This window comes from Cydia splendana, chromosome 1 (genome assembly GCF_910591565.1).
Source record: "Cydia splendana chromosome 1, ilCydSple1.2, whole genome shotgun sequence".
Classification (NCBI taxonomy): domain Eukaryota; kingdom Metazoa; phylum Arthropoda; class Insecta; order Lepidoptera; family Tortricidae; genus Cydia; species Cydia splendana.
The window spans coordinates 24697823-24721560 of record NC_085960.1 but is presented as its reverse complement, the minus strand read 5'-3'; the positions used below and the strand labels follow the sequence as shown (position 1 = coordinate 24721560).

The window sequence follows — 23738 nt, the reverse complement described above, 5'->3', positions numbered from 1 at the left end:
AGGAACTTCGTTAGTCGCGAAGGTGTCTAACTCAGGTCTGAGACAGGGATTATCGCTTTTGCCTTTAGCGTTGCGTTGTCGTTAGCTTGTGTGACGCGACAAAGGTTTATGAGATGCGATACACATGAGTCTTTATATATTTATATAAAATTTCCGGGTATGTGTTGATCGTGTGATGAATTTCCACAATTTTTACGTCTTTAAATTTTCATTGATATACATATTATAATTTATTAGTTGAAAAACCAAACAACTAGGTATTTATTCAAGTAGTTCAGTTGAAATCTGGAAAGGAAATATTATGATAAATAGCCTTTAAGCTTTTTTTTCTTTCGTATGTACATACGAAAGAAAAAAAGAAAAATATTTATTTTTCTAAGTCTACAGGTAAGATACTAACATATAACAAGTATAAGTCAAAGTCATGTACAAGTATTGCCCACGTTGAATGTTTGATTAAGTGTTAGATCTGGGCGTAAAAGAAAACTATGAGAAGTTCATACGAAGATATATAGGTATTGTCAAAAGAATAACCACTGATACAAATTTAGTCTATTCAGCAGCAAGGTCGAAAGAATGTGGCGGCATCACGCACACGAACAAAAGCTGTAAGCTACTAAAGGAGAGTCTAAATATTTCAATAGGTACACAAATAAATTATCGGAGCCGTAGCCCGCGAATTTCGAAATAGCGGGTCATTTTGACTAAAATCCATCACGTCATAGTAACGAAACTGAGTGCAGAGCAAACGCAGCTCACAAAGGCATCGCACACAAAAGGTATCAAGTGGGGCCACCAAGTTGCGGGATGCAATCACAACTTGTGCAAGCGCATTAGGCATCTAACTTGCCACTGACGCGTGATTATCTTTATGCTTTGACATTGGATGCTATGTATTTTTTTTTTTGACACTGAGTAACCATTTCACTAGATAAATGATATTTAAAAATGAAGAATGTTTGGCCTGTGAAGAAGAAGAACCTCAGGAGGTAATTGTAATTAAAATTACTCATCGTTGAATCGATTTTTTATATTGAGGCCCCAAATGGTTCCATGGAAATCTCTTGTCATAAGTAAACTTGAATAAAAGTGTTTAAAATTGTAGTACGAATTTATCTACAGGTAAGTATATATGTAGTGGATATTTTAATTTCGCCTTTTATTTATTAACACCCTACGAGAAATGTAGCACGTATATAATGAAATGCATTCACTAAATGTTTCGTTTACATGTCAAAAATATTAAAAAAAAATACGAAAAATGAAATTTTAATAGATGTGAATGAAGTATAGTCTTCGGTTACCACGATAATTATTCATCCCGATAGTGTCCCACTAACCACCTACAGTTAGTGTCCCATTAACCACGACTACTACGAGCGATGTAAAGGGGCCCACTGATTAACAGTCCGCCGGACGGTATCGGCCTGTCAATTGTTCGGAACTGTCAAAATTGACAGGCCGATACCGTCCGGCGGACTGTAAATCGGTGGGCCCCTTAAAGGGTTTGAAGTCGGGATATATTTTAAATTCATTACACCTGCGCGATAAATACGTTTAAAAATAAAACATTATTTCATAAATGAAAAAACATTACAAATAGATATTTTGTAGTTTTAGAAGTCTCAGAAACCTCGCCTTAAATTTTCAATCATAACATTCATTATTATGAATTCAAAGAGTTCCTTGAATCACCTGTATTAGAGTCGTAATATAGCATAATCGTTCGGATTCCGAAAATAATAAATATAAAGTGCGCATCGGGTTATTCCTTGCTTATTTATGCGAATTTATACCTGGAACTTTGGTGGCGATCGACAAGTAATTGCCGAAAAATTACTCCAATCAATTCACTGCGCAATTGACGATGAATTTTATACGCAAAGAATACGAGTATATGTACAAGTATAAATAGTAATATTTTCAACCGTTTCATTTAGCTGACAGGGTAGTTTTCGTTACTTACGAAATACGTGTGACTCGCTCAGAGCGCGGCAACATAAATGCCATTTTACTATACTTATAAGTATATGCTACCGTAAAAACCCACATTATGTGAAAACGCGTTTGCCCTAGTTAAAACTAGTTTTCCGAAACGCCTTGGTGAAAACTAGTTTTATATAATATAATATTATATTCCCATGTTTTCAGGAGGCGAAGAGTCCGTGCGGAAAGAGAAGAGTCGTGGAATGTATGGGGCCCAATACGTGTCCCAGTATGACGTCGAGTTGCGGAGACCAAGCCCACGAGAACCTATAACCTACATTCCACGACTCTTCTCTTTCCGCACAGACTCTATTACGGATGACTTTATTGACACCGTGATGAAATAAGTGTCACTTTTTAACACCACACTATTCAACCGTCTCTTTGAATAGCGTGGTGTTAAAAAGTGACACTGTCTTTATCATCCGTTTACCATCACGTAGACATTATGACCATCATATCCGTACAGGTTATTACAACAGAATTTTCATTACTTACTTCAGATGGCGCTACAACCATTTGTATACCTTGTAGTAGTATACCTTGGCCTTTGTGGGTTTTGGTGGACTAACTTGCCCCAGTTGTATCCTTACCGAGTTTCCGGCGGTTGGTGAAGGTACTTTCTCATCTTCCAGAAGGTCTTCCTCTACGCAGTTTAGCCATATTTTCTTAGGCTTTCCTCTTGGTCATTTCTGTTGTCCAATTAATCTCTAATTTATTTCTACCTCTAGCAGTCATTTTATGCGTGTTTCTGTATTTATCATAAAAGGGGAATGAAAATTATTCTTTGTATTATAACTTTATAACAAATAGGTTTCTAGATAAGAGGAGGACTTGTCGCTACCGCACTACCGTAGCATGCCGGATAACGTATCGCTATTGCTATCAAGAGCATTGGGCATGTGACAATCGTTATTATTAAGCAAGTATATTATATATGTATGTACATACTTTATTGTATATAGAAGTAAAAACACGAGAAACACAGTTACAGAGTGAATTAAATACAACAAAGGCGAACTTATCCCTGTATGGGATCTTTTCCAGTTAACCTTTGAGGAAATGAGTAGGATAGAAGTAAGTATATTCGTATTCGAACAGCAGAGGCTTAGTAATAAGGTCCCGTTGGCACCTTTGGATAAGGAACCCTAAATACTAGCAATGAAATGAACCTTAATTTTTTTTGTTGAATACCTACTTCTTTTAGCAGGGGAAGTGGGTACAGTGAGTATCCATTTTTTTTCTTTGGCGTCACCGCTTGGCACGATTGTATCTAGGATCACACTAAGCTTGTCTAATGTAAATCTGGTGCTCAGGTACCACCAGATTTACTGTTGGATACCCAAAATAGGACGGGAAAAGTCAGCTCTGGCGGTCCTGTACGAGTCACTGACAGCGTCAACACTGACATATACGCTACCATCTACGTAATTTACTTTCTATACATCTCGCTCTCACTAATATGACAGTACGAGCGAGATGAATAGAAAGTAATTTACGTTCACGCTAGGATTTATGTCAGTGCCAAACTGGTGGTAGCTGCGCTATTCACACTCTATTTTCTACCTACATGATGTAGCTATCAGTTAAAGTTTGGTATCGTTTTCGTATATATTAAGGACGAGGAATTCATTTATGAAATAATCGTTCTACCTTTAAATAAGTAAATCTATGCACGAAAAATTAAAATAATCTTTATTTTTTTGCCACTATTTCGGCCCTCACAATTACAGTGTCATACAAATTTTTATATTATATTGTTGTCGTTGAAATCTCTTAAGGCGATAGGACACAACACGTAATACGGCCCAGGCGCGGCGCAAGAGGGCGGGCTAATGTCGCCGCGCACGCGACTCGCCACACCAATGCAATTGGCTCTCGACTGTCGACTTGTTTTCCTTTTTTTTTAATTATTGGACTTTAAATTGACATGGCGGCTCTATCCAGGGTTGAGGTAGGGTGAAAAACCTTGCGTATCTAATATGTATTTATAACTTACACGATGCATAATATACACATATTAAATATCCCCTGTATTATTCCAGGTTATAATCTGTCTATTTTGTGTACGATTCATAATGTGTCCATGCAATTTTGCAGCTCACTGTACTATCTGCACTGTGCCCATCTATCAATTACTTACTCTTTAAGATGTTTTAAAAAATGAGCCTAAACTCGGTATGCTCGCATATTTCTTTGTGGAGTTTGGTCAGCTCTCGACTACAGCATCAGAACAGCTTTTTGCTAGCTAATTACATTTTCACCGAAGATAGGGAAATATGGCGGTTTTTACATTAATGTTCGGTTACAATTCAGTTTAATATGAATATTAAAATATTTTTTCTAAATGAAAACATGTCAAAACGTAAACGATGTGGAAACATAATTCGCAGTGAAAATATTAACACGAAATGGTTTTGACAAATTATAAATTCATTCCATCAAACAAAACTCACACGCAATAGAAAATTCAAAACATTCCATCCCCTGCAGCCTGCATTAGCATTGTAGTGCACTTCGAACATTAGCTTTCAAAATTCAGTTATATTAATTCAGTATTTCAGCGTTGCCGTGCCGAAACGACAAACAGGGAGGCCAAACAACCCACCATTGTGTAGGCTGAAGAGTGCGTGTACCTATTGCTTAGGATATTTTATAATTCAATTTGTGAGTGCAGGGCACGTGCAGGGGAATATGTACCATCGTGTCCATCGAGCCTGAAAAGGGAAAAGCGAGATTTCATTACAGGAGCGCGTTTTTACACGTGTCTGGCGCTCGTAGTACATATGTAGTGCATAATGCTACTTCAGTCAACGTCAGTACTTTTTGTACCGGAAACGTACGATGGAAAATAATTTTGCACTACATCTGTACTATTACCGAGATACTTGGCGACACTTCGAGTGATTTCAATGGAAATCCAAATGGTAACAAATAGATATTAAAGACCTAATGTTCGAAAGAGGCCGCTTTAACTCATCTCAGGTTTCGCCCAAGTCCACTTCTTTGAACAACTAATTTTTCTGATGCTGTTAGGTAGAGTTGCAATAGAATAATGAACAGACGTCCTAGTCTGTTCGCGCACCGTCTAAGTCAGCCCTAAGGTATGTTAACTCAAAGGAAAATTTCATTTTTTTTGAGGCAAACTGGGACTCCGTAATTATTCCGCGCAGAATGAAAAGCTCTTCAAACTTACCAAATTGTACCTAAAACTAACGAAAAAAACTAACAACAACAAGTAAAATAATTGCCTACTTTTGTTTCTGTACAAAAAAAGGTTCAGTAAATTCAGATATCTAGAACCTTCTTGACAGTTCAGATCGAGGGATGAAATAAAATATTTTTTTTTTATTAATATGAAAATATTACGCAAGACAAGACTTTTAGTAGCACTTTTAGTTCACACGAGTTCTTGTACGGAAAATCTTAGAAGCCTTTGTACCTACCAGTGAATGCCACAAACACCAACGCTGGTAATTATTTTAGTAATTAACCCTGAGAGTATGAAATATTATTGCTTATTATGTTCTTGTGAGGCTGGAAATTACCAATAGAATCGTAAATACCACCACTACGTTCTACTGCGTATTATTTTTTTATATGAATCTAAATGCGATTCTATCTTTAACAGAAAGACCGGGTACGTAAGCTACCTAAAGATGCAACATTGCAAACAAATATGTACGAAATATCATTTGACACTTATTTGTTAGGAACTTTTCGGTGAAGGAAAACATCGTGAAGAACCCGACAAATCCCAATAATGCCCAGTTACCCCTCTGGGTTGGAAGGTCAGATGGCAGTCCGCGTTTTCGTAAAAACTAGTGCCCCTGCCAATTCTTGGGATTAGTTGCTGAACAGACCCCACAGGCTCCCAGGATGAGCCGTGACATTAATGTCAATACAAATGGTGGCGACAATGCGCCTACCTAAGTTTAATAAGTAATGGTGTTTGTTGTAAAAATAAAAACTAAACGTCCTAAACAATGCAATTCAGAATAAACCATTTACATCCATAATAATCATTAATATGCAGGTATTTTTTTGTTCTAACTCGGACCTTTCCGATTATGATCTTCATTGGGGAAGAACGTAGTCATTATATTAGGGACCCGCAATGACGACGACCACCATTATAATTTTTCACATCGTGGTTCATTGTTTGAGTATCTTTGCACAGTTTTTAATTTACGAAAGCTATTTTGATTGTAATAGTCTTTAAAAAATCTGACATCACTGAGTCTTAACTTAGGCTCTTTACACCTTTTAATATTAATTAGCTTACTAATGGAAAATGCGAATATACCTTATTTTCTTAGTAAATTAAATGTGGCTAAATCATTTACCTAGCATGATAATTTTGTCATTAACACACTTAAAATAATTCAGTATAAGTATGTAAGTATGTAAATTACCTTTTAAAAGATCAAATATTTTCGGGCAATTCTCACAGTTGTCATAGTTTTCCGTTAAGTTGGTAAAACATATATTACCTATAAACATTATATTGTTCATCAAATAGAATATAGATAAGTTTCAGGCAGTGATAAAGTTAAGAATAATAGTAGTATAACTCATGTTACACGACTAGGGAGAGGTAAAGTTGGTTAGCATTGAACTACTCTCGGGAAGCCTTCCACAGGTAAAACGTTCTAAGTATCAAAGTATAGGTATTAGTATTACAGTACTAACGCTGCAAATTACCTGCAAACGCAACAAAAAGTGCACATATGGAGTCGAAGGTGGCAGCGGGGCGCAGGCCACTCCCCCGGCGACGCCCGCTCATTTTAAATTGTAATTACAATTTATTATTGTCTCTGCCTTCATCGGACGCCGCCATTTTATTGATCATGAAATCCACACATACGTATTTCAATTTGATGGTGTGCTTTTTGCTTCGAAAAGATTGAGCATTTTCCATGTGGCTCTTGGGTGAATAAAGTAGTTCACATTGATGTTAGCTTTCGTTTTTCTGTTTCATAGATCAGAGTATCAATAATGATATTGTATGGAGGCTCATAGTAAAACATTCTAAACTAAAAACTGTAAAAGTTTCAACGGGCAACTTGTCCCTTAGTCCAACCACAGAGTAAAGTGTAATAGGGACACCCCATAACAAAACCTGGTCGAATCGAATACTGCTGATTCCGCGCTTTGAGGAATCAAGCTCAAAAATCTATCCAGCCAGATGTGTCTTATAAAATAAGCAATTGCCTGTTCAACCCCATTATTTATTGTAAATGCATACATTTTTTCCTGAGTACTTACCTTTCCCAAGTTAATTATCGAGTGTATGCTCTAAGTAGATAGATTGTCGCCGTACTCCGAATATTTTCCTAGCAACTTCATATGCACTCAGGTGTAAAATCTGTCTAATAAACTGTACGATTATAATATATTTTTCACCACCCTACGAAGCAAGCCTAGAAAGAGCTGGTAGAGCTGGTGCTCGGAAAGGCTTACTTTGCACTTCAAAAACTGATAGCAAAGTTGTGTTTTATTCACATGTGAGGCAAAGTAATCAAATGCATATTTTGAGTTGTTTTCTTATGTTTGCTGGTAGAATTGACTTTTAAATGATGATTTTGGATGATAAATATTTAATAACATTCATTTGGATTTCATTTGGTTTGATTTTGTTTGATATTTTACATTTAATATTTGCTTCGGGTTGGTGTGGTGAAAAAAATTGTGTTTCACTCGGGGGCAAATTTTGTTTAACCCTCGTACTTTGACCCCCTCGCAACGCTCAAGATTCCGTTTTTCGAACCACTCGCTACGCTCGTGGTTCAATTTTGGGAATCTTTCGCTTGCTCGGGTATCAATATTAGCACGAGAGGTTAAACAACAACTTTGCCCCCTTGTAAAACAAATAACTAATTCTGTCTTGTCAAGAAATCCAATTTGATTTGCCGAACAAGAAGTTAGGCTTAAAACCGAAGTAAGTTTGTCCAAGTGTGTGGGACTTGTTAATGCGTTAGCGACCCACGTTTGTTTCTGATCCGCTGTCTCCTCTCGTTAGACTGTTGAAGTAGTTACTGTTGATCCTGTTGACGTACTAGCTGTATAGAATAGTGATGTTTATGTTAGGTCACCGACTGAACTACTTACTTACACAAATAAGTTTTATTTCATTGCTTGAAGGCAAAAAAAGCTTCGATAGCTAAAATGGCAGAGCGAGGTAGGCCGATTACCCAGAGTAAGCTTTTCCTTTGAAACAAGTACGCACAAGCGCCATGAAATCGGGCCACTTGGTATGGAATTTTCTGCACAAGGTGACCCGATTCCATTCCATTCCATTATCATAAAAATATTGGTAGAATACGAGTCAAATTAATAAGTCTTATAAGTTCTGCATAGTGCATTTACTTACCTACTTTCTGTATTTGGTCATAAAATGTAAAAAGGTCTCCTTAATAAATAAATCTACTTAATAAATAACAATAAAAAATAATTAATTACATTTGAGATTTTACCATCTCACTTGCAATCACCTCGGGTAAAATAATTTCGAGAATTGTTTTCATTAATCTTAATGCAAATTAGGTAGGGTCCCTTTTTGTTCAAAGGGTTCAGTTGTTTTCATAGCTGAGTGTCGCAACGATTGTTCCTCAATCGCCTTTAGAATGATTAAGATTTACATAAGAAAATACAATGAAAGAAAAAAGGCACTTTTGTCTGAAACATAATTACTTACTTAAATGATAAAGTTACAAATTAATCAGTAGGTACCTACTCTGATTGATTGTTATTATTTTATTAAGTACTATTAGTGTTATAAAAAGCTCAGTACATATCTAAAATTGTGTAGGACTTGTATTTTAAAGCCAATTTAGTCATAAACACACCACTTTTCACACTAATATCCGATCATTTTGACTTTATATTACGGGTTACTTAAAACACCTTTTCTTGTATTTTGCGACTGAAACGATGATTGACCAGACAGATAGTAAACATCAGTAGGTAAGCAGAAAGGTGTGGGAATTTCAAATCTCGTGTTGTGGGTTCATAATCTGGCTCCTTTTCCTGACAGTCAAATAAGAAGTAATTTTGTTATCTCTCTTAATGCTATGAATTTTCCTAATATTAAACTTAACCGTTCATAAAGTCGTACTCCCGCTTATTAACGACATGTACGCTCTGTACGACAAGACAATAAACACAGCCGTACATCACACACCGACATAACTCAAAGTTATTTAATTACGTCGGAAAAACTAATCCGCGGAGCAGAGAGCGAAAATTACGCGCGTCCTCGCAGGTGCGTGTGCGTGAACAGCTACGGGGGGCTCCCGACTTGTCATCTGAAATTAATTCTCCGTTTGTAATACAGTTGGTACCTATGAAATAGAAAAGTGATAACCAAAGTGGCCAAATACAAATTGCAACACACCTTTGCTACTTAAGGATGTATTGCGATGTATTTGACTGTCACTAGCTGGAGATCTGGCTGTATCAATGTTTTAGGCTGATTGTACCATTTGTACCACACATGAGTACCATCGCCCACAATGTTAACTGTCCATAGGTGGACATTATGCCTTTTGTAATAAGGTCCACCGATGTACAGTTAAGCGTTGCTGTTAGTACATAGTATAATTTTTAGAAACTAGATAATAACCATATAATAACAATGATATATTGATAAAAACTTATTTTTTAATATATTTGTGTACCTACTCGTATTGGTAAAAGTTTGTATTCCATTTGTATGCTTTATTGCAGTCCATGATAAAAATTATGCTTTACTTCCTTTAATTTTTATTAAGTTTCAGTTGATAGGAACTTCGTTTTTACGGGCATAGAGGCCAAATATCTATAGGTACCTGTTAACGAGATTACAATTGATGAAAAGATATATATCTTTTTTTGTTAATGTTATGGAGCTGTTGTTGAGACTTAAGTATTCGCTATCTGTGACCTCACAGGTGTTTTTTAAGTAACTATTTGCCTTACTATTTTCTATTTCGTTAAAATAAATATAGCTACTTGTTATGGTTTGTTTTGCTCTCGAAACATCCTGTATCCGCGCCATACTTCAATGCAGACTAGAGGCGGCAAGGCGCTGTCGCGCGACAATATTTATGCGCGCAATATTAACTTCGCTACGAGTATTAACTACGAGACTCGGAAACGATACGGTGAATACAATACACAATTACACATTAAGTATATAATTTATACATTAATTAATTTCCGGGTCGTTGTTTAATGGCAAAAATCTAGCCACGAAACTGGCGGCATAGGAACTGAAACGAAAACTATAGACGCAGGAAGAAAAAGATAAATGAATATTAAAATTACTATAATTTTAATGATCATTTGCATTATTTATTTAGTGTAAATTGTGTAGTGAAGTTGTTATATTAATATAATTGACCTTAAATAATAATAGTAATAAAAGGAAAAGTTCCCCAATACCACTTTGAAATGTATCAATTTATATTTCTAAATCGGTATTCGCGCGCCTAACCCCCTCGGGTATCAATATACTCTTTAGTAAAGAGACCCTAAGAAACCTGTGGTCATCGGAATTTTAATTGTGAATTTCCCATTTGAAACTTAAACCAACCGTAGAAGGCGATTTGATCATTTTCCCGCGTACGTTCAATCGTCGTTGCCCTAAAAGATTGTGTATGATTGGAAACCCGACGCGCATACGCTCTTTTAAAATTAAATCGACAAAACGATTGCTTGATGTCCGACATCGGAAAGGGAGTAAGGGAGTGATCGCATGAGCGATTCCGACCGGCCCCGGGGCCAAAATAAAAATCATTCATATGGACAAAATAAAATTGCATCCCAAATAACCTGGTGCTCATCGGGCGAAAATCTATTAGCAATAAATATGAACTTTTCCGATTTCACAGGATTTAAAATTGCGATAGAGCGAACTTCTGTATGAAATGGGGTGGTGGACTTTCCAGGTTTATGGTATGGTTGTTTTATTGGTTCTTTTGATTAAATTGCTCTTGGTAATTTTGAAAAAGAATTTTAAGGTTTATTGGAAATGATTTGAAATGTCGTCAGACATACTAATGTAATGTCTTTTGGACTGGAGATATCACACTAATGCTATAGGTAAAGAGGTCTGTTTAAATTACCCTGGCAATTAAACGTGGTACTTACTTATTAGCAAAAGGCGAGAAAGATTTCATAATCAATAATTTTATCAGTTGTTCCTATACTCTTACAAAGTAAACCAGAGAGACAGCATTCTTGCCTTTCCCATGTGATGTGAATTCAAGTCAGTATGTTGTTAATAGATGTTAAATTGTTATTTGTTTTACAAGGGGTCAACCAAAGTTGTTGTGCTAATATTGATACCCGAGCGAGCGAAAGATTCCAAACTTTGCTCCCGAGTGAAACACAAAATTTGTCACCACACCAACGTGAGCAAAATATGTGCTAACTGAAACATTAGGTACTTCGTCAATCAAATTCAAATACTCTAATAAATATTTATGATTCATCATTTAAAAGTCCATCCTACCAGCCAACATGAGGAACTTACTCAAAATTTTCGACAGATTAGTACTTTGCCACTCTCGTGGATAAAATGCAACCTTCTCATCAGTTTTTGAAATATAAAAGCGCTGGTGACCTAGCGGTAAGAGCGTGCGACTTTCAATAGTTTCAATCCGGAGTTCGCGGGTTCAAACCCCGGCTCGTACCAATGAGTTTTTCGGAACTTATGTACGAAATATCATGTGATATTTGCCAGTCGCTTTCCCAATAAGACCTAGTTTCCCCTCTGGGTTGGAAGGTCAGATGGCAGTCGCTTTCGTAATAACTAGTGCCTACGTCAAATCATGGGATTAGTTGTCAAGCGGACCCCAGCCTCCCATGGGCCGTAGCAAAATGCCGGGATAACGCATTTCACATCACCTATTCGTAATAGGGCTTTTTCTTCCCCGCTAGGAGGGATCAAAGTGGCACTTTTCTTCGCTGCTAGGAGGGATCAAAGTTGTACTTTTCTGTTCTAGGACACGATTTTTTCTTTCTTGCAATCCAATTTTTTTTTTGGTCAAATAATACATATTTTGGAACATACCAATTTCCTCATAGTTGATGTGAAAAGCAGTATGTGTCACACGGTATTAAAATTATTTCGTCTTGGGCGTTAACACTTGAATCCCTCATTACGCTCAGGATTCTACTTTACTTCACTACGTTCGGGATTCTATTGTAGAATCCATCCCTTCTTCTTCAGGATTCAATGTACGCCCTTGACGGAAATATATCATTTTGATCCCTTGTAACACAAACTACTATTGTGGTTATAACCTTATGGTTATTTAACTGCATGACTGAATTGTATGAACCTATTGTTTTCAGTGCTATATTAACCAGCTTTTATTTACTTAGATTTGTTGTGTGGCCATTAAAACACTTAGTTATATCTGGTAACATTGACTATCGTCGTGACGTGGACCTGATATCAAACCGACATTTGAGTCATACTGGAATCATATTTTTTAGATCTTAATGAATGATTTATGCCCCTTAATTCGGCAGTGTCCAAAATACCGTACCCAATCTTATACCCCCTATCTCTATCTATACCCTCTTTTTGTATTTTTTTCTTAACCAGAATCATTGATACTGTCATAGAGTAATATAAGTAAAGAAAGAGTGGTAACTCCATACATCAGTTTCCTTACCAAAACGCTTGTTATTTCGTAGTCGACATCTAACGTCAATTAGTGAAACTATCAGTACCCCTACTTGACACCAGATGTCACAAGTGTAGCTACTGACGAAAAATGTACTACTAAACAATTTACAACTAATAAAATTATAAGCAGGGTTGAAAATAGACTTCGAGTTAATCCGATATATAATATTAACTGAAAATTGTTGAGTATTAGAGTTTTCGTCGACGAGACATCTACATATTGTCAACTAGCAGTACCTACTGATAAATTCCGCTACATGACGCTAGATGTCGACTACGAAATAACGCGCGTTTTGGTAAGAAAACTGATGTATGGAGTTACCACTCTTTCTTTACTTATCAATTCTATTCTCTTTGATACAAATAAAATGATAAAAATAAACAAGCAAAGGGGAACTCTTCCTTTTTTTTAACTCTTTTTGGGGACTCTTTTCGGCTTGCCTTTCAACGGCAAATACAATTACAAATATTTAGATTCATATTATCTCTATTTCATATTAGTAGGGAGCCCCTACCGGGCCTTACTCTGCCGGACGAATAATATTGTTGCATGTGGTAGCTAGTAACGTGGTATGGATTTGGATCTCAGATTGAATTTGTGTCTGCGACCTACGACTACTAGAGCCAGTCGTTTTAGGCTTTAGGGTCACCGGGCTTTGCCTTCTTTTTATACAACGCCTTTGGGAGGCTTGCAGCGACACCGCGTGAAAACTGAAACTTCCTCATCGGACCTGACGCATCAACCTTCTTACACAACTGTCATTTAAACTGCACGTGCACTCCGGCAGGCATATCGGGCCGTAACACATGAATAGGTACTTTAAAACAGTAGCAGTCCCTCATTGAACTATGATTTTGTCAAGAGATTTTAATGTTTAGAAAATAATGCATCAAGTCAAACATAATGATGATTTCGTGTTGAGTTAGAGGGTTCGTAATGTTAGTTAATTCTATAAAAAATACACAAAATGATGTTTTCACTTTTTAATCTTGATATTTTCATCTACGATACAAGGCACACACACAATTTTTAAGTAAATTATAATAGAAATAATAAATAACACTTGCTCTCAAAAATTGCATACAACAAACAAAGTTGAATATTAAGGTATTTATTACAAAAAGCCTCAATATCTGCCGGAATAAAAATATCAGTGGATGATACTGGAATTGTAGACAGTTCGAGCAAAATACAGTATTAATTTGTTCTATGTTATGTTAGTATTGTCGCCCCTACATTATGCCGAGGAAATGAAATGTAACTGATACAAAAGTACCACATTCACTCTCTCCATACAGTCACACATGCTCATCTAAACATTTATAGTAACAACTAAGTTTTATTCATTACCCATTACTGATGAAACGTCGAATCTAGCGCGTGCTCGCGATCGCGTCGGCGCTTGACTATTTCCTCCGAACTAATAACATTTTTTATAGGTGTCCAGAATAAGCCAGGCCCTCCACAAAGTACAAAAGTACTTCATGTTTAAGCTACAACTGATTATAGCCAAGCGCCAATATCACACCAGAAACGATCTCTAAATCTTATGTAAGTTATTAAAGACATTTAAAGTCCCCCGTAAACTAATCATATAAATAACACTATCATTTATACTTTATATATAATATTAAAACTACCGCTCTTAATGTAAGGATAGCTACCCATACATCGACTCTTCGTTATGGATATGAGATACAGCGATTATAATTATTTATACAGCGTCTACGCCACCAAACTTTAAAGTAAACACTTAGGTTATATTGTACGCAAAACTGTCTCTTTTGTGTTCAGTCCATAAATTTCAATTGTATAAATGTGTAATTGTAAACAGCTAACGTAACGAACCTATCGAAAGGTAATGCAGATACCTATGTATATATAGTAAAAGTTACATCTAATCATTGCACTAAAATTGAATAAATTACATTATAGAAGATCACAATATAATCCTATTATTTTTCAATATGGTCGACGAATTCGTATATTACACGAAAAATTACAGGTACCGCCTAAAATATAATTTAGTTTCACTGAACAAAAATACTTTAGGAACTCAAATAGTACCTGATAAAAACCAACTTGAGCCAACTTGTAGAACACGAAAAAAATCTCAAAAAACAGTCTTTGATCAATTCCTACCGTTTTCGTGATCAATTTATTAAAGAGCCCAATTTGATTTTTATTAACTGCCCATAGCTAAAGATATGTGGGGTAGGTACTCAAATACTCTCGGAATACAAAACATGTACAGTGAAATCATGAAAGTCAAACGAATATGATTCATTCTTAACTTATAAATATGGCATAGTTAAAAGGTACTCTCGTTAAAGATTAAATGTTGACGAATAAATTACGTAAATCGTCGATAAACAGTTAGACTTACTTATTTAAATATAAAGCGATATTTACAAATTTTACTATGGAAGAAGAGGTCATGAGACTTCGCCACGAAATCTACGTATCTTACTTCAATAACAATATTTACATTACTGTAGTGCTTTTTAATCTCAAAACAGAGAAGTACAACTTACTTCATCGAGATCTTTATACGAAAAACTTGACTATAATAAACAATCGGATGAACATTTAATGTACATGAACATATTGTTTTCGACCATTCGCTAAGTCGAAATAATCACTAGGGACCGTCGAATTGAGTCTCCAATAAATCTTTGGATATTATTTTTCCCTGAATTCGGGTTTGACGCTGATAATGGGTTTCCTGGTCTCGTCAGGCTTGTCGTGCTCCTGGGGGTGTTCGGCGGCCCCGGCGTCTGGTAGCTAAGTGGCCGAGCTGAACAACACCGAGTTCTTGTAGTAACTGGCGCGCTCCGACAGCGGGCTCTTCACGTCGCGCTCCATGGCCTGCTGCCGGGACTTGCGCTCCATCTCCAGCTCTTGGGCGAGGGATTCTGTTGACAAAAATAAACAATATAGTAAACGTCCTTAATTTGTGTCTATACGTATAACTAAAACGGGTAAAACTTGATCTTTCAAATTAAGGAATGAACTCGCTTTCGTCAACACAACAATAGTTACAAATACGCTATATATAAGATAATTAATTATACAGGACGAACTGGTACTGCCACAATTTCTTTAATCATTTATTTACATACAATATATATACAGTGGTACTACTAAACGAAATTAATAACTGCCACAATTCAAATTAAAGTTCATATTCAGGCGACAAGTGTGCCGTCCCGGAAAATGTCATTAGTGTTCTGCGGAGGTTCAGATCAAACAGACTCGCGCAAGTGTGGCACTTGCCAAATTAATATTCGACATACTTCGCAGTAAAAACGTGTCTGCCCTGTCACTCGCAATATACGTTATTATTAAATTGCGTTCAAAAGGGTACTAAGGAACTTGATTTAAGTTACGTTACGTGTTATTTTTGCTAACTAGTTTCATGTACCGATGTACTCATGTGTCTTAAATGTGAGTGATGACTTACAAGGAATCTGGCAACTTTTTATCAGAGGTATCAGTTTAATTTTCCAGAACTTCAGGTGTAGAAACGTTTACTATTGAACTCCATTTATGTGTTCATTTGACTCGAGAAAGTAAAGGAAAAGGTGACGTAGACCTAGATCATATGGCAGATTTAAAGATAAGTGGCGACATTACGACCTAATGTATTTTTTTTGTCATTGGTCATATCGCTTTGATTACCATGCCTACCTACGACTGAAGTGGGTATATCGCGGTAAAATTTTTACTTTTTGCCCGCCATGAGCGCCATGTGATATTTAAATCATAGGTATAAGCTAGCGAATATAAGCCTTGCTTGACAACATGAAGGAGACTTTGATATCGTACGCTTAAATAGGTAGTGTACAACTCACATCGCCTTTCAAGGTTGTTAGCTTTTAAAGGGTTAACAGTTATCAGAAATAACATTTAACGTGAACAAATTACTGCATCCTGAAATGCCATTAAGTGATATGTAATATTCCTATTCAGATAATTAAGTTCCTTTGACCACACACCACCCCTTTTATGAAGCACACACAAAAGACGCCATTTAGGTACTCATGATTTCTGCACTAAGCGGATAGCATAGTTGACTGGAATAAAATTTATATGACATTCACCAAAGTTGAGACTAACATAAAAGTTACAGACAAATCAAAGCACTAGTATTAAACACTGGGTACCTATTTGTACCTGCAAATGTAAGCATATGAATGTATGTGTAAAAAGACATACAGATTCGAATAAAAACTTAAATACGTCTCAAGAACAGGAGACACAGTAATAAGATTTTAAGAAAATTGACAAAGTTCGTGAAGAGGCAAGAGTAGGTGAGGTAAGGCAATTGTCTCCGAAAACGTCGACGTTTTACGAAATATGCTTATTCAATTTCATGCAACGCTTGCCGCCTCCTGCAATTTACGAGATATAAAAGATATAAACGGAATCGCGTTTTTTGCTTACTTTGATGGAACATTTTCTCAACAGGGAATTCAATTTTTTATCCTGGCATTCGTTTACAATTTATGATTCGAGTGTCCAAATTTATAGCCTATTTTCTGTTTGTGTTATCTAAGTGCTGAATACTTACATTACAGGTGGATCTTTAAAAAACAATAGTGACACAAATATAAGACAATTGATACATTAATTACTTGAACAAAGAAACATGAATGGAGAGTGAAACTCTTTGCTTGGAAAAACATTCGTCAGTTAAAAAAAACTCAATTATAATCCGATTTGTCTCAGTGAAGACTGGCTGCAGGGCATCACACTCGCAAGTGTCGCAGTCGAGGGTTGTCCCGAAACAGAAACCTATTATCCCGGGCGAGATTATACGCCTAGGGCGTCACAATTAAATATTATACACTTAAAAGCTTCGGCCTTTGCCGTTTCAGTTCGCTGCCACCCCTTAAATGTCCCATTAGGTTTGTTTGAATACGTAATATTTTTGCATTTGCCGCTCTTAAAATAGAATTGCCGGTTCCTTTGACTGTTATAATCTATTTGTTCTTTGAAATACCCGTAATGCTTGAGCGCTTTGCTTAATAAAAGTTTAACTTTAATGTTTCTTATTTTGTGTCTCAAAAAATAATTCTCATTTAGTCGTAATTGTTTGGTACCTCGTGTCTCAACGACGAAGAAGTGACTTAGTTCGACATTTTTATTTTGCTTGTTGTTAGCATTGGTTAGCCTCACGTAGGCATTTCAATACATTCCTTTTTTTGGAATCGATGAGAAAAACGGGTGGCTGGAACCAAGTTGTCGATTAATTTTTAAAAGAAACGAATCGATTCTATAACTAAATAGAGAACCGAGCAAGAAATTACGATACCCGCCCATTCGTCGCAACGACAAATTGTTTATCTTATTGGGACCACAGAAAAACTTACTGTGGTGTTGGACTCTATATTTTTGTTTGTAAGTTTCGTCACACAAAGCAGTATTGAATTGCCTACTTTTATCCGATTTCTTTGGGTTATTAAAAAACAGAATGAAGGGAAGTTTTAGTAGTAGTAGTAGTAAAATACTTTATTGTACAAAAAGAAACATAAAACATGAAAGAACACATATCATTAGTACAAAGGCGAACTTATCCCTTTCCTTCCTTCCTTCCTTTCCTTACCTTCTTTTCCTTTTTTTCCTTCTTTCCTTTAGTTTTTTAGTTTTAAAATCATAGATATTCAATATATGACCGTGACGATTCAACAACAGACGTAGCTGCACAAGAAATAGTATCCGTGTGGACATTTTGAACAAGTCGATCACGGAGTTCATTCTATTGCTTTTTATTCATGAATTTCATGATATACGTATATATCATATCAAGTGCCTATAGTGCCTCAAGTGTATTTACAGTAGATAGGTAACCGAGTTAAGTCTTGATTGTGATATTGAAATAGAATACGCGTCAACCCGAAATAAAAATAATTGCTATAAAAAGGTATGTAGGAGTTCGTCATTAAAAATTTTAATTTTACGCCGCAATCGACACCTTCGCTCATTGTTATCGCAATATTAATTATTGTTAAAAAATCTGACAAAAAAAGTTCATTAATTATTTTTGGGAATTCGAGAAGGTTGTGCACAAAAGGGTTGTTCAAACGGTATTTGTGGAAAGAGGGTCGTGTAAGACGCTTTAAAACACTGCCGAATCCCTTGACACACTTCCAGATAATTCCAATAAATGGGCGATGTTGCGCGGCGGCGTACGTAGGATGACTGTCAGAGCGTGGCCAATCGCAGAGATAGGATTGATTTTCTATTAACAGATTTCTTTTTACTTTTTTTAAAACTTCAACTCGTTCGTGACTTTGACACTGGCTTCAAATCGTTTACCAACCTTTTTGATGTCAAGTCTACCAATGACATTACATAAAATTGTGTATTTTTTTATAAAGAAGAGGGATTTTCCCTTTGGCTTTAAAATGGCAAAGTCTTCTCGAAAACATATTTTTTAACAGTTTTGAATGATTGACGGTTAGTTTCACTAGATGCATGTAACAACGTCGAAATATCACGGTCCATATCCCAGTCGATATAAGTCTAACATATTTTTTACTCATTAATCTTGATTTAACGTAGAAGTGTGAAAAAATTATCTTGTAACGCGTTTAACCATTCTTTGTTAACTAAAGGCCGGTAATTCCATAGCGGCTATAAGTATGTAAAATTCAGCTATCACCTTATTAAAAGTAACTACCAAACAACTTTATACTCTACGAGCGTATAAGTATTTGACATTGGCAATCTCATCAAAATTTTGTTGCAAGCTATTTTTTAAAGAAATATAATATATAAGAGCGTTTTTTAATAAATATGTTAGAAATACAAATAATTGTTTGAATGTTCGGTTAATACTATGTTACAGGTACCTATAATAAGGTAGGTAGGTATAATAGGTCCTAGTCCTTATTCCTGAAGGGTAAACAAAAAGTTATTATCGTCAAAGGTTTCGGCCGCACCTGTGCGGTACAATTTTATTTCCATTCATTTTACAAGCTCACCTATAAAGTACGCGGGAGAAGTTCCCTCTTTATTAATTTTTCAACTTTATATTACTTACCGTCAGTGGCTTATCAGTTCCAACGAGAAAGATATGTATGTTAAAGATGTATGTTTCGTTCAATACTATTTTCTATGAACATCACCGGCCTATACATCTCGAGTACAGGCTTCCTATCAATGTATAAGTAAGTACAATAGGATTTGGGCTTCAGTCCCCACGGTGAGTCGGGGTGGGAACTTTACACACACACTTTAGTGATAGCGGTACAGTAGGGTGGTCCACGGTTGTATGGAGAAAAAAAAAAGTTTTCTAAATCTACCTCCACATAGCTAGTTTTTGTCTGTCAATGAGTTGAAATCGTTGTGCAAAATTGATTGAGTTTTACTGGTCGCTCATGCAATCATCATTTATGTTGCCTAGTTTTACATCAAAAATACTATGTCGACTCGATCCGCACCAAGGAATTGGCTTTTAGGGAAGTCAATTTCAAGTTTTTCTACGGCACGACTGCCTCGAGCATTAGACGTACTTCGTGTTCTTCAATTTTACCATATAGATGAGGGCAATACCTTGCCAGTAAGTTACAAAAATACCTGTGATGCAGTTCTATGTGTTTGGGAGCGAGCGAGGATACCTACGCAACGTGTCGATTCGTGTGTATGAAAACTATCTAAATTACATACGCAATACTTACTCCTGAAAAAGAACCGTGCTCGTCAAAGTGATAATCATGTGATGCGTCAGTGTATGTTTGAAAACGACCTTGAAAAATTATTTGATATAGCCACAAAAGATGCTTTTAGTACAATGAAAAATGAGGAAGACCGACTTTTTCTACAAAAACAAAGGGAAAGTGTATTTTCGTGCAGTATGGGCAGTGTTGATCTTGTTACGACAGCAAAAGAGAACAGGAAGAGGCAACGGGAACAAAGAGAAGGTAATTTCAAGAAGAGATACGAGTGTATGGAAAATAATGAGCAACGTGAAATAACTGAGCATTCGTCAAGTTCTTCAGAAAGTTCCGACAACGAAATATGTTTCCCACTCTCACGTTATGATATTAAATTATGCCAAGAACCTAAGGCTTCTTCTTCAGACCAATGCACTAATATTTTTAAATCTGCAGAAGTTGTCGCTGCTTTAGATCGTGTAAATTTGCCCGATAGAGGAGCTGTCTTTGTAGCAGGAGCTATTGTCAAGGCTTTAGGGCATAATATTTCAGATAAAACTCTCTCCCGGAGCTCTGTGAGACGTGGCAGAAGAGTAGAAAGAGAGAGAGCAGCACAAGCGGAACTAACAGCTCCTGAAATGGATGGACCCTTGCTTCTCCACTGGGACGGCAAACTCTTGCCAGATATTGATGAATCGAAAACCAAAGTTGATCGAATCGCCATACTTGTGTCTGGGAATGGCCATGAAAAGCTTTTAGCTATCCCTAAAATAGACAGAGGAACAGGAAAAGCTCAAGCCCAAGCATGCGTTGATACGGTTAAGGCATGGAACATGACTCACTCCATAAAAGCACTCGTATTTGATACAACAGCAAGCAATACTGGCCTACACACAGGTGCTTGTACAGAAATTGAAAAAGCCCTTGAAAGTGAACTAGTTTGGGTTGCGTGCCGGCACCATATCATGGAGATTGTACTTTCTGCAGCATTTTCATCTTTGTTTGGTTCTACGGGAGCTCCGGAAGTAGGATTATTCAACCGTTTCCAAAAAAAGTGGCCAAGTTTCAACCACACGGTGTACAAGGCGGCTGAAAATGAACTGTTTGAAAATCCAATGCTTAATATGCTGCGGAATGATTTACAAGAATACTTATCGAATGCCTTGAAAAACCAGCAACCGAGAGATGATTACAAGGAGTTTCTACATTTGTCTCTTCTATTTCTGGGCGGCGGAGGTGTTGAAGAAAGATTCCGAGCACCTGGCCCCACGCATCATGCTCGCTGGATGTCAAAAGCCATTTACGCAATTAAAATATATCTGTTTCGAGAACAATTTCACTTGACCGGCCGAGAGTCCAAAAACGTAGAACAGTTTGCTCTTTTTGCAGTTTTAGCTTATGTGCGTTATTGGAATGAAGCACCTCTGGGCATCAAAGCACCATTGAACGATTTACTGTTTTTGGATACCCTAAAGTCGTACCCTAATAAAAAAATCAGTGAAAAAACTTATAAAGCTTTTGCAAGGCACCTTTGGTTTCTTTCTGAACATTTAGTTGCATTTGCATTTTTTGATGACCGAGTGTCTTCAGAAAACAAAGACAAAATGGCAAAAAATCTAACTCGCCCAAAAAATACTAACTTTCCTCGACGCATCGATGTGGGTACTCAGGGCGAGGGAAACGTTCAGTTAGAAAGTTTCGTTACTGAACGAACGTTATCCTTTTTTGACATCCTTGATGATGATGGAAAACAAAAAAGCCAGCTATTTTTGAACTTTCCATCTTATAAATGGCCAAGTAACAAGGTTTTCTTAGAATTACAGGAAAAGAGTGCCAAGGTCAGAGTTGTCAATGACACGGCTGAACGAGGGATCAGTTTGATTCAAAAATACAACCAGACTCTTACCAAAGACGAAGAACAGAAGCAATATATTCTCCGTCTAGTTGCAAATCACAGAAAACGGTTTCCTGTGCCATCTAAATCTTCGTTAGTTTAATAGTTTGTGGTTAATAAATTTTTCTTCATACATTTTTTATTTCAAACTTTGTTTGTTTTGAGCTACCTCTAAATGCCACTCGATTCTTATGAAAATTGATATATACGGTTTTTATAGGTCTTAGACAATAATGAGCTATGTGGAGAAACAGTTTTCAAAAAAAATTTTTTTTGGACCACCCTACGGTACAGTCTGAAATTCGGGAATTAGCTGCAAATGGTGTTAAAGGTATGAAAATCAGCACGATTAATCTTTAGGCCATTTGAATCAATTTGACCCGTAGCACCAAAAAATAAAAAAACGGAAAGGAGTAATGACGTCATCTTTTTTTTGTATGGAAAAAATATTTTTTGCTCAGAAACCAATCGTGTGTGGTATTAAATGAAAGGGCATTCGGAGCCGGTTCTAAAAATATATCACATTATTACATTTCAGTCACTTGTATTCAATTAAAATTAAAATAATTTTCAAAACATACCAAGTTTGGGCTCCTCCAGATACGATACCGTTCAATTATTTAAAATATACCTCAAATAATACCCAATATCCTCATATCTAACCTCAAGAAATTAATTTCGAAAATATTAAGTATTAGTATTTATTTTTTATTTTTTATTATTACAAATTGTGATCTATCAATCTATCAACGAAACGGCCTCCTAGATTAGTCGATAGTGACCCTGCCTATGAAGCAGGAGGTCCCAGATTCGAATCCTGGTAAGGGCATTTATTTGTGTGTTCATCAAATCATCACACAAATAAACGCCCTTACCAGGGCTTGTATATAGGTGTATATTATTATATATATCGTCGTCTAGTACCCACAACACAACCCTTATTAAGCTGTAGGACTAGGCCGATCTGTGAAAACTTGTACTTTAATATTTATTATTATTATTTGTACCTCCATTTTGGATTTCACGGGCCTTTAAATGCCGGTTTTTTGATAGACTTGCGTGGGGATATAGATCCAACACGTAGAGGTGCTTTGGAGAGCTTTAATGTATTATCAATTAGTATCAGTTTAAATATTAGGATTAATAAAATTTTCAACACACACACTCGTTGAGAGACCCCGAGACAGGCCGAGAACGAGTGGGTAAATACATGCTGCTCTCTTCTCGTCTCGCCGTTACTGGTCTAGTCTCGCGCTTCTCCGATTGGATCGGAGCGGCACCGAGACTCTCGGCGAGAGGCTCTCGACGAGTGTGTACAGCCGACATCAAATTTGCCGCTTTTTTCTACAGGCGGAAATCGCTTGACAGACTATATTTCTTTGAGCAGCATAGACAGCCTCATTGACCGTAGTCCACACCAAAAAGTCTGAATGTTCAAAATATTGGACCACACAAGAAACGCACTGGAAAGTGTGTACAGAGTTGACGCGGTGTGGTTGTGCTATAGACTGCCAA

The 23738-nt window shown here is 36.5% G+C and overlaps 1 protein-coding gene across 8 annotated transcripts in view; it reads right to left on the bottom strand.

Moving 5' to 3' along the window:
- Positions 1-14304: 14304 nt before the first annotated feature.
- The window catches only part of LOC134797108 (dachshund homolog 2), a 174328-nt gene continuing 164894 nt past the window's right edge, over positions 14305-23738 (bottom strand). For all 8 annotated transcript variants that reach the window (XM_063769342.1, XM_063769350.1, XM_063769358.1 and 5 more), the window contains one exon: positions 14305-15583. In XM_063769342.1, coding sequence (XP_063625412.1) covers positions 15453-15583 — 131 coding nt within the window. In that variant the 3' untranslated portion in view covers positions 14305-15452. The remainder of the gene's footprint in view (positions 15584-23738) is intronic.